The sequence below is a fragment of the Ruditapes philippinarum genome, unplaced genomic scaffold (genome assembly GCF_026571515.1).
Source record: "Ruditapes philippinarum isolate M1 unplaced genomic scaffold, ASM2657151v2 ctg112_1_1_1_1, whole genome shotgun sequence".
NCBI classification, from domain to species: Eukaryota; Metazoa; Mollusca; class Bivalvia; order Venerida; family Veneridae; genus Ruditapes; species Ruditapes philippinarum.
In genome coordinates, this window is record NW_026854897.1 from 40493 (window position 1) to 56449 (window position 15957).

The following is a 15957-nucleotide window of genomic DNA, read 5'->3' on the forward strand; positions in this document are numbered from 1 at the left end:
ATAAACAGTGGTTTTGTTAATTTTTATAAAGCATTGTCAGCACTAAAGTATCATTTTTAATTTCATTCATTTTGGGAAAAATTAATGAACATTTTGTATTTTCCAATACTTAATTATTATAAAGTAAAATACAGAAAATTTTTATAACATGTGCATTCATTATAAAGCATTGGTTTCTTTTGTGAAAAAAAAATGGTAAACTTTCACAATAAATATTGGTGTTTTCAACAAAATCAATTTGGTTTAATTTCACAAAATGAGTGACTTTTTACAAAACAAGAGCTGTCGGTAGGACAGCAACGCTCGACTATTCTTAGTGCTTGATAGTAAAAAAAAATGCTTGATACAGTTACCTCCTCCTGTTTACAGGTTGGGGTAATGATGGTGAACAAGTGTGCAAAGTTTCAAAGCCATATGTCAATGAACTTTGAAAATATTTGAGGTATTACAAAAACTTTAACATAAATTCTAAGTCGAAAAAGGGGCATAATTCTGTCAAAATGCTTGATAGAGTTACCTCCTCCTGTCTACAGGTTGGGGTCATGATGGTGAACAAGTGTGCAAAGTTTCAAAGCCATATGTCAATGGACTTTAAAAATATTTGAACTATTACAAAAACTTTAACATATGTGGTTACGCAGACACCGACACTGACGCCGACGCTCGGGTGACTGCAATAGCTCTACTTATTCTTATCGAATAGTCGAGCTAAAAATATGGTTTTATCTATAATATTGTTTTTCTTCCCTAAGAGAAACTTTATTCTATTCTTGAAACAAAATACATGTATTCACACATTTGAAAAATTTTGCATTTTTAATTGTTGTTTTTTTACTTGTAGCAATACTTTTTGTTTTGCAAATTAAGTATATAAAAAAAGTTTTTTTTTAAATAAAACTGATATTTGTCCTTTGATAAAAAATTAAATTTCAACAAAGCAATCATAATTTCCCCTTGTGAATCAATATTAGTACTGCATTTCACTTTTTTTGCCAAAATTTTGAATCGAAAATAATTTGCTTGTATAAAATAATCATAAAAAGTTTGCTGCCTTTATTATATTTTATATCTGTTTTTTAACTAAATGTTTAATTCATTTAAGTGCATACAATGTACTTAGTTTTTAAGTAGCCTACAACAAAAACCCCTATAATTCTCTTTATTATTTATATGAAATATAAATTTTTGAAAGCACTTCTATTTTTTCTGAAGTTTTTTTTTCTAAATTAGTTTCAAAATGAACATCAGTAACAACTTTCTATAATAACAAAACTCTTAAATAAACCCAAATTAATTTGAATATTTTTAATTAAAAGCTGAATTTATCAATTAAGCTTTACCTTGATTAAAATTTGTACATTGGCATTACATTCCTTTATCATTGTAAATGTCTGGGATCTAATACTAAATAGCTAAAAATAGATTGGCATTGCTCTTTTCTCACGACTTTTATCATTAACGCTGTTATCTTTAAAGGGTTGAATGTCAAACACAATCCAATTCATTATGATATATAAATTTACAAAGCACCATGTCAATTTAATAGTAACACTTCTTGCAAAAATAAAAATAATAACAAAATACCCCGAAAACCTCCTTCAAACAAAAAATATGGCAACAATGTGTAATATCTTGGAAAAGTTGACCACTGCTGTAATATTTAGTAAATAAAAAAGATTGTTCATGTAAAACAGTGTATGAAATATAACAGAGTATATTCCAAGCGAGGCATTGTATAATCATACACAAAATGTTTCTATTTTTAAATTCATACTATGTGTAACACAGAACCAGCGTGTTCGACATATGTGTATACCTCAAACATGATTAATGTAAAAAAGCTCAAAACGATGCATGACTGAAGTTTAGAGATGCAGTTTGGTTTTGCCTCGTAAACCGAAAAACCATTCAAATTGTTATATTGTCCCTCTTGGATATATTATGGATTTCCTCGAAATGTATTGGTTCTTTTAAATATTGATGATCAGAAACTTTTGTTATCATGTTCAATTTATACACATATACACACCATAAACCTGTACTTTATATGGGATACTAGTGAAAGGTCTTGTTCCTTTTTCTGAAATAACTTCATCTACCTAAACTTGAGATTATCACTAGAACCCATATAATACCTGTATAACGTCAGGACAGAGCAATATCTCCATTTAAAACTTGATCACAAATGTACCAGAGAGAGTGCAAAAAAAATAAGCGATGAGTGACATCCTTACGATGTTTTTCTGAACACAAACTGGTTAAAATTGTTACCCGCTAGTTTTGCTTCAGTGTAAGAATTGAAATTCTGCAAGGTCACAGAACACTACATTCTGCAAGGTCCCAAAACACTAAATTCACTAAGAGATCTTCAAAATGAGTTGTCTTCTCCTGTTTTGAATTTCAATGTGAACTTTCAAGGTTTTTCTCAAATTATGGTTTAAAGTTGCGGTAAAGCGATTCACTGAATCGCTTTGATCACTTTATCATTGTCATGCACACAACTAAGGAGCATGTCCTTACAACCATTCCTTAAAACTTCTACCAGCAGGAGTTTTTTTACTCTTTATCTCACACATTAGTTTAATCAGACAACACAAATACAACATTTGGCCTCTTTCTGTTTATGAATGAAGCCATTGGTGGAGATGTCATATGTTCACACATCTGACTAAATCTCAGTCATCAACTTGGATCTCTAGGTTAGGTTTGAACAAAATGATATCCTGTTGCTGAGGACTGGGTTGGTTTTTATGTTCACGTATAAAATCCAAAACAAAAGTGCTTACGATGTATATAGGTAATGGTGGTAATATGTTTTTTTTTGGTTCAATTCCAGTTAACAATTTGCTGTAAAAGACATCCGTCCTATGTGTAGTTAAATATAGCACAGCACTGAACATTATAATCCATTTTTAGTCTGCTCACAAAAATAAAAATTTCCAAAACCAGTCAAGATACTTTGAGCTTAAACATGAACAAGTACCAGTCCACAGTGTCCTACTTGCTCAAAACCAATCACCAGGTGCCAGTCTGATCTATTCATAGTTTATGAGTTCATAGACATGTCCTAAGAATCTCAATCTATAGCAGAAAAAAATACAGAGCCAGTCCATAAATTTTGAGCTTGGAATCAACAGCAACCAGTCTAGACTTTTGAGTCTCCTTGTATGTGCAATGCTTCCATTTGTTCTAGAATAAAAGTGACTGTATTCTTGCGAATGGAACCCATCTGAGACTTCAATATTGTTGTTTGATCCATATTAGATTTCAGCATAAGTTTTAATCTCTCATTCTCTATCTTAAGTTGGTCACGCGCCTGAAATAAAATAAAATAAAACCTTTTTAGTGCATGTGACATTGACAAAGATTAACTCTGTTTCCCTGTGTATTTTGTATCAGGAAATAAAAAAAGGCTTATTTGTTCCCCTGTGTATTTGAATCTAGAAGCTTAAAAAGGTTCAGTAAGTTTACCTACATATCTACGAACAAAAATACTTTCCTAATCCTGACTATATGAATGAATTTTGCTCTAATATATTCCATTTTTCATAATTATTGCAATAGCTATAAAAATGTGATTAAATTCAGCTCCTTAGTAATGCAACATTTAAACATAAGATCTTTAGTCAGACTGAATTATAATTGTCTTTAATGTAAAAAAAACTGAGCAGTCAGCAAAACAATAATATATTGGTAGATTGCAAGGACATTCAGGCTGGCCTCACATATATGCATTTCAAAATGACATTGCAGACCAGTGTAACCTATATACAGTGGTTGTAAGACTTGTTCCCAAGATATTCATTCCTAAATGTTAATTTTCTTACTGGTTACCCCTTAACCTGCTAATCTTGTAAAACTTACTTGCTAATCTTGTAAAACTTACTTGCTAAGATTTTAAACATGGACTGTAAGGGAGATATGGAATATTCCAGTCAGACTGTAAGGGAGATACGGAACAATCAATTCTGTATGAGGAACAGTCCATTCAGACTGTAAGAGGAACAGTCTACTCAGACTGCAGGGGAGATATGAAACAGTCTATTTAGACTGTAAGGGAGATATGGAACAGTCCATTCATCCTGTAAGGGACATATGATATGAAACAGTCCATTCATCCTGTAAGGGGCATATGATATGAAACAGTCCATTCATCCTGTAAGGGAGATATGGAACAGTCCATTCATCCTGTAAGGGGCATATGATATGAAACAGTCCATTCATCCTGTAAGGGAGATATGGAACAGTCCATTCATCCTGTAAGGGACATATGATATGAAACAGTCCATTCATCCTGTAAGGGAGATATGGAACGGTCCATTCAAACTTTACAGACTGTAAGCGGAACGCTCCATTCAGACTGTAAGGGATTTCAATATCAAGCCGGCTTTGCTCTACACTGGCGGCAATGACTTATCAATTTTGGTTCCAGCAGGTTAAGGGTTATTTCATATAAGATAAAATGATCTCGATCATATTGCTTTTGAATAAATAATATTTACCTAACATAAGTAAGACACATAGAGAAAAGAAAAACATGAAGTATTTAAAACAAAACGTAGAGAAAAGAAAAACATGAAGTATTTAAAACAAAAAGTACAAAAATGCATGTAATTTTGAGGCGATAATAATGCAAAATGGTAAATTTTTTTGGCCAACATTTGTTAACAGATCATAACACATGTTCATTCTTTTAATTAGTTGAATTCAAACTTTTGCAAAATAAAATTTCATTCAAACATTCTTCTAAATTTTAATCAATTGATAAAAAAGCGCACAAACACATTATTGAGTTAGTATTCTAACTTTTAGTATGTTTTTGATGCATCTTAATGCTAAACAGTTGATCATATATTTTTGTTTTATTCACTGACTATATTATTAAGTAAATATAGAAGTAACAACAAATTAATCAAATAATTACAAATGTATGGTAACATTTCAATAGTCATGACTTAAATGGGCAAGGTCGTTTAGGGGTCAGTCATACATAATACAGTCAAACCAGTGTTAAATACCACCTCCAAATAAAGACCACATACAGAAAAACCTGTCACAACAGTCATTTTAAATATATTCCCATATTCTATAAGGGTGAAAAACCATATTAACCTTTCAATAAAGACCTATAATAATTATTAGGCTGGCTTTTCTACACAGGTTTGGCTGTATTTATGTTACCAATAATAATAATGATGTTATCAAAACTGTTTTTTCTCTCTATGCTTCTTTTTATATGAATTCACAGATTCAAGAGCCATGTCCCAAGAAAGAGTGTATTTTGGACAGATAGTTTGAGACCGTTACCACTTGTGCAACTCTGATCCAGAAAAGAAATTTACATAAAAATCTTACATGTATTTCTGAGGTGAATAGGAGTACCCAATACTTAAAGATAGGAAAGCGTGCCTCAAGTTTTAAGTAAAAAAATTCTCACTGTTTCTTAAAGTTTCGCAAAATAATACTCCATAAGTAAGTGTTGTTAACTTTTGCTACAAACATAAGGATAAATAATAAACAGTATCCATTGTCCCACTTACAACATAACACTACATGTATATCTTTTAGTGTTTTCTTAAGTTAAAATATTTCAATTTATTTACATATATCAATTCTCTGTACTTAGTTGGCATACATTGCACATATATTTATGATTTTCTAACATTGAAACAAAAAAAAAAACAACAAAAATATTAATGAACACAGCATGAAATGATTGATATTAAAACTTAAAATAGAACTTCAAAATGTATCTAATATCACTTCTTTGGTTATAATAATGCTTGTACATTTAACTAGACTAGCCCAACCACATACCTTCTCCTACTTTCTGATCTACCGAACATTTCTAGATTTTAGTGACTAATGAAAATCTGCCTAATTCCAAAAACAAGTGCATTATTGACAATATAAGCATGAAATTGTTACCCCTGTCTTATAAGTGAGCAGATACGAGCATGAAATTGTTACCCCTGTCTTATAAGTGAGCTGGTACCAGCATGAAATCGTTACCCCCGTCTTATAACTGAGCCGATACCAGCATGAAATTGTTACCCCTGTCTTATAAGTGAGCTGATACCAGCATGAAATTGTTACCCCTGTCTTATAAGTGAGCTGATACCAGCATGAAATTGTTACCCGTCTTATAAGTGAGCTGGTACCAGCATGAAATTGTTACCCCTGTCTTATAAGTGAGCTGATACCAGCATGAAATTGTTACCCCTGTCTTATAAGTGAGCTGATACGAGCATGAAATTGTTACCCCTGTCTTATAACTGAGCCGATACCAGCATAAAATTGTTACCCCTGTCTTAAAACTGAGCCGATACCAGCATGAAATTGTTACCCCCGTCTTATAAATGAGCTGATACCAGTATCAAATTGTTATCCCTATTTTATAAGTGAGCCAATACCAGCATGGAATTGTTACCCCTGTCTAATAAATGAGCTGATACCAGCATGAAATTGTTACCGCTGTCTAATAAATGAGCTGATACCAGCATGAAATTGTTACCCCTGTCTAATAAATGAGCTGATACCAGCATGAAATTGTTACCGCTGTCTAATAAATGAGCTGATACCAGCATGAAAATGTTACCCCTGTCTTATAAGTGAGCCGATACCAGCATGAAATTGTTACCGCTGTCTTATAAGTGAGCCAACTTATGGGCAAGTAAATACATGTAGTGTGTAATTTCAAAAATGTTTGGCCACATATCATATAGTGGCATTTTATAGGAATAGGAATGTTGTAAACCATTAGGTGCAAAACATTTTGAATGCATGCAGTAGTAGAATGCTTGTTAACAGATCAGCATTAATGTTTTTAAAATATGGACAAGTAATCAATATATAGTCCCAACTATGATATACTAACATCATGGAATAACTGTTGAGTCAAGGAAAGTAACTGTTGACATAATTATTGCAAATACAACCAACACACTGGTTGTATTTCTCTAAATCAATGCAAGATCATACATCAAATATCCATGAATATTAATTATATTGGTGAGCAGCATTATGGTTGAAATAGATCCAAAATGGTCACTTTGATCAATATCTGTATCAGGGGCAATAACTCTACAGCATAGATTTTTTTTGTTTATTTCAGCCTGGCAGAGAAGCAGTTTTTAGGTACCTTCAGTTAAATTAAATGAAAATCTTATTTTCAAAATTCACAAGATATATGTTTTATGCCAAACTATATTTATCCTGTTGTTTTTTTTCCAAGGAAGTGCAAAAAGGCTCATAAGCAATTTGGTTTTAAATAATTTGTTGTGCAGAATGATTTAATGACCATTGTATTTTAAAATATCAAATTGTGTGAAATTTATCAATATCAAAATCATGATTTAAGAGCAAAAATATTTTTCTGTCATTTTTTATCACCTCTCAACAAAATGTGGATGACATTAATATAATAAAATGCCTGTGATTAGTTTCTGATATTTTACCATATTTCACTTTTTTCTCCATTTTATAAATTCAAATTATATATGTCCAAAAGAAATATTTTTTTGTAAACTCGCAGCTTCTTTCATAATAATGATAATTATATACAAGAGTGACCAAGTTAACTAGTGAAATATCACAAGTGCCCAACGTCTAAACCCAACAACCTCCTATCTCCACTCACACCGCCCCCCCTACCCTACCCCTATATATATAATAAACATGTTTAATATAGATATAAGAAGGTATGAAGTGGATATAAGACGTGAGAAACCTGTGTATAATACAGGCTGCTGATGGTGAAATCACATTAACATTAATGATTCATAACTTATAGTTCCGCCAGACAAATTAACAGGCCTAAAAGCTTATAAAATATTGACCTATACACTGATCATCCTAAGTCTTCAATCTCAAACATAATAACAATATACACAAATTTAGTGAACAGATTTTCAGAATACAAACTAAACAAGAAAAAACTAGAAATGTGTCCATAGGACACGGATGCCCCCACACGCCACTGTTCTGTCAATCTTATGACTCTAGGTCAAATATTTTTTTGGACTACATGTGCCACAAGTTGAAAACTAAAAATCAACAAAGGGCCATAATTCTGTTAAATTTGGTCGCAGCAAAAATTCCTTCCTTTACTACCATCTACACATGAAGGTTGTTCATCCCTGGAAGTTTAAGCAAAATCTGCCATCCGGTTTAAGAGGAGTTGCGTTCACAAAATTTCTGCATAGTATATAGTGAAAAAATCAACAAAGGGCCATTATTCTGTTAAATTTGGTCGCAGCAAAAATTCCTTCCTTTACTACCATCTACACATTAAGGTTGTTCATCCCTGGAAGTTTAAGCAAAATCTGCCATCCGGTTTAAGAGGAGTTGCGTTCACAAAATTTCTACATAGTATATAGTGAAAAAATCAACAAAGGGCCATAATTCTGTTAAATTTGGTCGCAGCAAAAATTCCTCCCTTTACTACCATCTACACATTAAGGTTGTTCATCCCTGGAAGTTTAAGCAAAATCTGCCATCCGGTTTAAGAGGAGTTGCGTTCACAAAATTTCTACATAGTATATAGTGAAAAAATCAACAAAGGGCCATAATTCTGTTAAATTTGGTCGCAGCAAAAATTCCTCCCTTTACTACCATCTACACATTAAGGTTGTTCATCCCTGGAAGTTTAAGCAAAATCTGCCATCCGGTTTAAGAGGAGTTGCGTTCACAAAATTTCTACATAGTATATAGTGAAAAAATCAACAAAGGGCCATAATTCTGTTAAATTTGGTCGCAGCAAAAATTCCTCCCTTTAGTACCATCTACACATAAAGGTTGTTCATCCCTGGAAGTTTAAGCAAAATCTGCCATCCGGTTTAAGAGGAGTTGCGTTCACAAAATTTCTACATAGTATATAGTGAAAAAATCAACAAAGGGCCATAATTCTGTTAAATTTGGTCGCAGCTAAAATTCCTTCCTTTACTACCATCTACACATTAAGGTTGTTCATCCCTGTAAGTTTAAGCAAAATCTGCCATCCGGTTTAAGAGGAGTTGCGTTCACAAGATTTCGGGACGTACGGACAGACGGACGGACGGACGGACGGACAGACGTACGGACACTCGGACGGACAAGTGCAACGCTATATGCTCCCACTCTGTGGGGGCATAAAAAGTAACCACTAAAAAATAAAAAATACACCGACTACAATTACGTCTGCAATTCTGAGTAAGAATTTTTTCTACGATATTTTTCAAGGCATAGCACAAGACAACAAGGGAGACAACTTACTGTATTCATCCTGATTCGTTTGTGACTAAGCATTAAGAGAAATAAATATATCTGAATTATTCCAGCAAAATCTGAATTATTCCAGCAAAAAAGAAAACAAAAATACACAAGAGGGCTATGATGGACCAACATCGCTCACCTGATTTCCGCTCAGTTTCTGAAGGTGGAACAATATGATTATTTTAAGAATAACTTGATCTTTGACTTGAGTTGATTTTGCTAGACAAGGACTCATGCCAAATGCAATCTAATATACTGAAGTTCACAAGTACTGTTTACAAAATAAAGATCAAGGTAGTCTTAAACCCTTTTAATATATATTACTTGTGGAGGAAGACTTCAAATGCCCTTCCATGCATTATTTCAGTATTGAAGAACCACTGAAGCTAGCCGGATAGTTTCCTCACATGAAAGAATCCAAAGATCTTGTCAGGATTCCAATCCACACCAGTTAGGTGCAAATGGTTTGAAATCAACAACTTTATGTAAGTGTAATGAACAGGTAAAAGACATTAGGTAAAGTTAACATTTGCAAAGATGGATAGTTACAGATGTTAGGTGATCACATGACTTACAGTTCACCCTTAGCACTTTGTGATCAGATGAGCTGAACTGATATATCAAGTATACAAAGTAATTATGTATTGATATGCAAATACTGATACAAATGAATCATTTCTAAACTTTTCCCATTAATATTTTGCACAGTAGTAGAGTTTTAGATCTGGAACCAAATATCATTACATAATTCTTTTTTTAGAAGAAAATCAAACCATAAAATTCTACTTCTGGCTAAAGCTTCCAAAAGACACATCATTTCAAAATCAAATCACTAACACCTTCATTTACATTTCTTTTAAAATAATGTAATACTGACTTTTTGTGCAAAGGTTGTACTACTGATTTTTGTGCAGAGGTCATCATATAAGTATATAAAAAAAAAACTTCTTTCAAAATTGTATTATGTGAAAAAATATCTTAAGGTTAGGTCGGCATGGTATAATAAAAGAAGACACCATTGATCTATTTACCTCTTCTGCTTTTAAAAGTCTTTCATGAAGTTCTCGGTAATCTCCTTCTTCACCTATATCTGGAAGTGGATCAACAAAATAGCACTCTTCTGTCTGCGTACCTCGATGTACTCGAGTCCGCTTCTGACGCTGAGACATTTTACGTTTAGTGGAATAGGACAAATCTTGACTCCCCGACCCTGCAGTAGAATACTTATACTGTAATATCATAAATATAAATTGAATAATCATAAATGGTGACAATGCTAAAATGACGTAGAGACATTTTACCTTTAGTGGAATAGGATAACTCTTCACTCCCTGACCCTGTTGTAGAGTACTTACATGGTAAAATCATTGGCATGGTATATGTGTATATTGGTATATGTGTATATTGGTTATTGTACAAGATTTTGTTTGGCATTACATAACTTTGTATTAAAAGCTTTGTATAAGTTTACATTTAACTTTACACAAGTTTACATTGAGCAATGAAAAACTTCACAATGGACTACAATCCCCAACTGCCCTTATATCACACTTGCAATCTGTATAACCATTGTTACTTCCTGTAAGCTGAATCGGTAGAGTGTTGGTCTGTTAATCGGGTGACCCAGGTTCGTTTCCCGGAAGATGCAGGTCACTTTCGTTGTGGTTTATCATGAAATCCTTTCTACGGTCATTCGAACTGTACTTCTGCTCTACCATGTACAGAAATTATCAGTTCTTTGCGAAAGTAAAGGCAACCAGTACTGGTAAATTGCTTGACAGCACATCCAGGAACGTTGCAGTGGCTCTACTGTGCTCTGGTAAATTCTATATGGCCTACTGCCGTGAAACTACCAACTCCACTAACCATTGTAATAACAATTATAATGATTTAACCTTTACCCTGCTGAAATTAACAGTGAATCATCTTGATATCCCCAAAGTTGATAATGGAGGGTTCCAAAAATGGAAACTGGACAAGTCCATTTAACAAAGTCGGGAAATTAAGGGTTGATAACATACCATTTGATGAGAGGGAATCAAGTCTGCGATTACATGCCACATTGGCTTTACTCCGACACTCCATCACAACCAAGTCTTTACAATGTTTGTGAGCATTTATACCACAATCTGTGAAAATACCAAAAAAAATGTTTTTTTTACAAAAGGTGACAAATAAATAGAGTGATGTCAACAAACCAGTCAGACATGCCATATTTTTCATTTTTCATAACAGCTGGAAAAAAAACATAACATACAACCCCAGATGGCCTGTCTGAGGTACAGTTAATCAGAAATAAAAAAAATCACTGATATTATCTGTTTATGTTAAATACATTTATACAAATTTTACTATTATAAATCAAGAAATATGTTGGTGACCTGGACAGAATTTGATAAACCATCATCACTGTGTTTTAGAGACAGACACTGTATATCAGTTAGGCCTACTACTTCCAATAGTTTTATAAATTACCCATTATGACCTAGTGAACTAACACTTAGATGAAATACTGGGTAAAAAAAAACGTCTGACTTGAAAAATGGGCATGTTTCAAAGAAAATGCCATAACACCCACTCATAACAATATATAATACCATTACATGCCCCATCCAGACAGTTCAAACACATTGAAGAAATTATAACTTGTAAGACGCTATAATTTCTTGACTTTTTTTTCCAAACAAACACTTTAGGAATTACTTCTCTACAAACTCATTATCTCTTACGATACGATACGCATTTCTCTTAGTCGATAAATTTTTACCATTAACATAATTCAGTTACACAGTAGAATGCAAATTTATAAATAGGGCATAGATCTGCATATTAGCATTTGTTTTCAATAAAAACTGGTTTTAGTACCCAAATTTAACAAAGTTTTGGTAATATCTCAGCAGTCTGTCCAATTTGCTTTCCTGGACAGCAAACAAGTAATGACAAATTTCTCAGCAAGTGAACTACTTATCTCATGTAATTTCTAAATCAGTGGTGGAAGATTAATGACCATCAGATTTTATGTCCATGATCAATTTTCACAAAAAAATATTGCATCATCAGAGGATCAAAATAGCGGCCTCTTCTTTACATATCTGATGCTTTCCTAATTGAGTTAAATGGGAGGGCATAAATTGACCTCAATGCACTAGTTCAATACTGGTGGTATAAAAAAACAACACAAAAGCTGTCAGTAGGACAGGGCTCTTGACTATTCTCAGTGCTTGATAGTAAAACAAGAACTTGGATAATACAGGCCAAAATTTTCTCAAAATCCATGTAAGAGTCATGGGTCTTTGATGGTGACCCCCAATTCTGCTCTCAAATAAGTGTCTGAAGTTTCAACCAATTCCCTTAAGTAGTTTCGAAACTTGCATTAAGTGTAATGTTGACACTGATGCCTTGGCAAGTACAATAATTCTCTCTATTCTTGAAATAATTAAGCTAAAATAAATCAAAATTGAGCAGTCAAAATTACAGACATTGGTCTGACTGCATGTAGATATCAACAAGCTGATCTGGTTCAGAACTGAAGATATATGCATGACATTACCACATATTAATAGCATTTGAAGAATAAATATTTTTGTTTACATACCTTTACATTTCCAGCCTTGCTTTATCAAACCCCAAAGCTGAAATTACATAAAATAGTTATTATCGTTTTATTAAGACTTTCTCCCCCTAAATTTGCATAAAAAACAGTCTTACGTTCATTTTGGAATAATTCATTATGACTTTAAGGAAAATCAAGATGAAAATTTGGAAACTGGTCATCAAACAGATCCTAGAATAAATCAGTTACAAACCATCCTGATGTTTGATGTGTTTTCTCTCCTTCTCTTGATTTACTTGTTAAAAGAAAATAAAGTTGTACCTTATTAAGAATCAAGAATTGAAGAAGTTATAATTTTAAAACATTACATTTTACCAATGATACAAATACATCTAGGAGCAACATAAAGCTTGCCAACTCACTGCTTTTCAAACCAATTTTAAAGGAGTCATTTCGGCGTTTTTAGGCCAGCATACCTCCTCTTGTTTGATTGAACTAAAACATAACTGAACTGTTTTTGATAAATGAAAATATAAGCATTTTTGGGTTTAATGAGTCTTTAAACAATGATAATAATGATATTTACAACTATATAAGAGAAAGACTTACCAAGCCAGTACAGTGTATACAAAATGTAGGTTTGAAGTAGGTGATTTCATGGAAGTCATGTTTGAAACTGTTCCGAAGAGCATGACAATTGGCACGGATAAAATATGTCTTCATTTCTGCTTTACTGATCATACCATCTCTGTAAATATTTCAAAACATTAACTTGTTACTAAATAGCAAATTATGTCATCAGTTATATTGATATATGGTTAGAATTTAAAAAAAAAATTTAATGATATGAAACTGTGTTTGCTTGTGTTTTTTTCCCCAGTAATCTCTAGACAATGTTTTATGCCCCAGGCTATCAAACTTCAAGTCGCCCATTATGACTTATTCCCCTGTGTAACCCAGAACATCCAAGTTTTGGAATGTTGAATTCAGGAAAAGAATTAAGGTTCTGGTGGGCCTTGAACCTCTAGATTAGGAATCTGCTGTTTACTCCTGTCAGTTAACCAGCAGGCTTCAGTTAACCAGCAGACTTCAGTTAACCGGCAGACTGTAGTTAAACAGCAGACATACTTTTCATGTAAAATCAAACGGAGCTAAATCTATATATTACCACACAAGACATATATTTCATAATATTTTATTGTTGCAAAACTTTCCAAAAATATATAGTATTAGCTTGTGCCTGAAATAATGCACAGAGGGTCACCTAAACACTTCTTGGAAAATTACCATTTGATCTTAAAATTGCTAGTGTGACAATAACCCGACAAATACATAAATAAATATAAAGATTAACTTACTGGTCAGCATCAAGAACACAGAATGAATCAATGAATGGAAAGTTGCCGGCAATGGCCTCAAATTCAGCATGTGATATAAAACCATCTCGGTCATTGTCGTAATTTTTGAACACAGCCTGAAATATTAAGTAAAGAAGAAAATTTATTACATGAAAGGTCACATAAAATATTCGAAATTATGATTTTTTATTCAATATGAAAATAATATACATAATACTTGCTACTCAAAAATAGTTTGATTGTGTAACTGCTGTTCTAAAATAAGTTACTTTCATCTCATACATACATCAGAAACCAATGGGTTGAATTAGCTATCTTTTATAATAAATAACTTATAATTTAATCACACATTTTTTACCTAGTACATAAAATAACTACAAAATATAATTACTGATCATTTTTATATCTCTAACAATTTCAGCATCCATTTCCTAGAATGGGTAAAAAATAATATCAAAACCTAATTCCAGAATTTCACTGTATAATAGAAACAGTGAAACATTGCACATGTATTATTAATGCTTTTCAAACATTTAAATTTAATTTCTTCCAAATTGTGTTTTGAAAAACTAATCAGAAGGGGCAAAGTAAGCATATACATCATCAGTCACAAAAGAATAATTAAATAAATTCCTACCTCCACCATATCATGTACATGTTTATTAATGGTCTGTGGGTCCGGCGGTCTCATACCTGCCACCCATTCAGCAAATACAACCGGTTTTGTTGGTGTTGATGGCTGAAATTATACATAATATAATTAAGCCGCATCATGACAAAACCAACATAATGAGTTTGCAACCAGCATGGATCCAGAGCAGCCTCGCATCCAAGCAGTCTGATCAGGATCCATGCTATTCGCTATCAGTTACTCTACTTGTTATAGGGTCTGTAAGCAAACAGCATGGATCCTGATCAGACTGCGCGGATGTGCAGACTGGTCTGGATCCATGCTGGTCGCAAACCCATTATGTTGGTTTTGTCATGACGCGGCTCAATTATGTACATTATATAAGAACTGTTTCGAAACACTTAATAACTCCTTTTTATGATGGTATAAAATCATGAAGCAGTTTTAATAATAAGTATAGAATTTTGAATCCTTTTTATTCACAAGTATATAATTTTAAAACCTTCCTGAATTATAAGTATATAATTATGAAGCATGAAGCCTTTTTAGTAACAGGTTTACAATCATAAAGCCTTTTTAGTCATAAGTTTATAATTATGAAGCCTTTTAAGTCATGGGTATATAATTATGGAGCCTTTTTAGTCATGAATATATAATTATATAGCCATTTTAGACACAATTATATAATCATGAAGCTTTCATTCATAGGTATATGATTATGAAGCCTTTTTAGTTATAGGTATATAAATCATAAAGCCTTTTTAGTCATGGGTATATAATGAAAAGCCTTTTTAGACATAAGTATATAATTATGAAGCTTTCATTCATAGGTATATAATTAGGAAGCCCTTCTAGTTATAAATATATAATTATGAAGCCTTTTTAGTCATACTGAAGGTTCCTGACAGCTACACTAGTGATTATTAAAGGTTCTTGACTTACAGCATTAAACCATTTAAAGTTTAAAGGTAACTCAACCCATTAAGCTCATTTAAGGACATATTCATATTTTCATTATTTCTATATATTTGTAATTCTTCTTGCTATTATGTTTCTAACATTTCAATATTCAAGGGAGTATCTTCTTACAGTGCTAGAAACTACATCAAAATCTTGCAGAACAAATCCCTCTTTAAAATAACAATTTCAAAACAAACAAAATT

General features: G+C 32.6%; 1 protein-coding gene across 4 annotated transcripts in view; it reads right to left on the reverse strand.

Moving 5' to 3' along the window:
* Nucleotides 1-273: 273 nt before the first annotated feature.
* Nucleotides 274-15957, reverse strand: part of LOC132741451 (ras guanyl-releasing protein 3-like) — an 82792-nt gene continuing 67108 nt past the window's right edge. For 3 of the 4 annotated variants that reach the window (XM_060729611.1, XM_060729610.1, XM_060729612.1), the window contains 7 exons: nucleotides 14801-14902; nucleotides 14164-14279; nucleotides 13415-13553; nucleotides 12848-12884; nucleotides 11274-11381; nucleotides 10284-10462; nucleotides 274-3316 (listed from right to left, as the gene is read on the reverse strand). In XM_060729611.1, coding sequence (XP_060585594.1) covers nucleotides 3146-3316; nucleotides 10284-10462; nucleotides 11274-11381; nucleotides 12848-12884; nucleotides 13415-13553; nucleotides 14164-14279; nucleotides 14801-14902 — 852 coding nt within the window. In that variant the 3' untranslated portion in view covers nucleotides 274-3145. Of the gene's footprint in view, nucleotides 3317-9252; nucleotides 9278-10283; nucleotides 10463-11273; nucleotides 11382-12847; nucleotides 12885-13414; nucleotides 13554-14163; nucleotides 14280-14800; nucleotides 14903-15957 lie in introns of all 4 variants that reach the window. The other variant, XM_060729613.1, reaches the window with a different exon arrangement.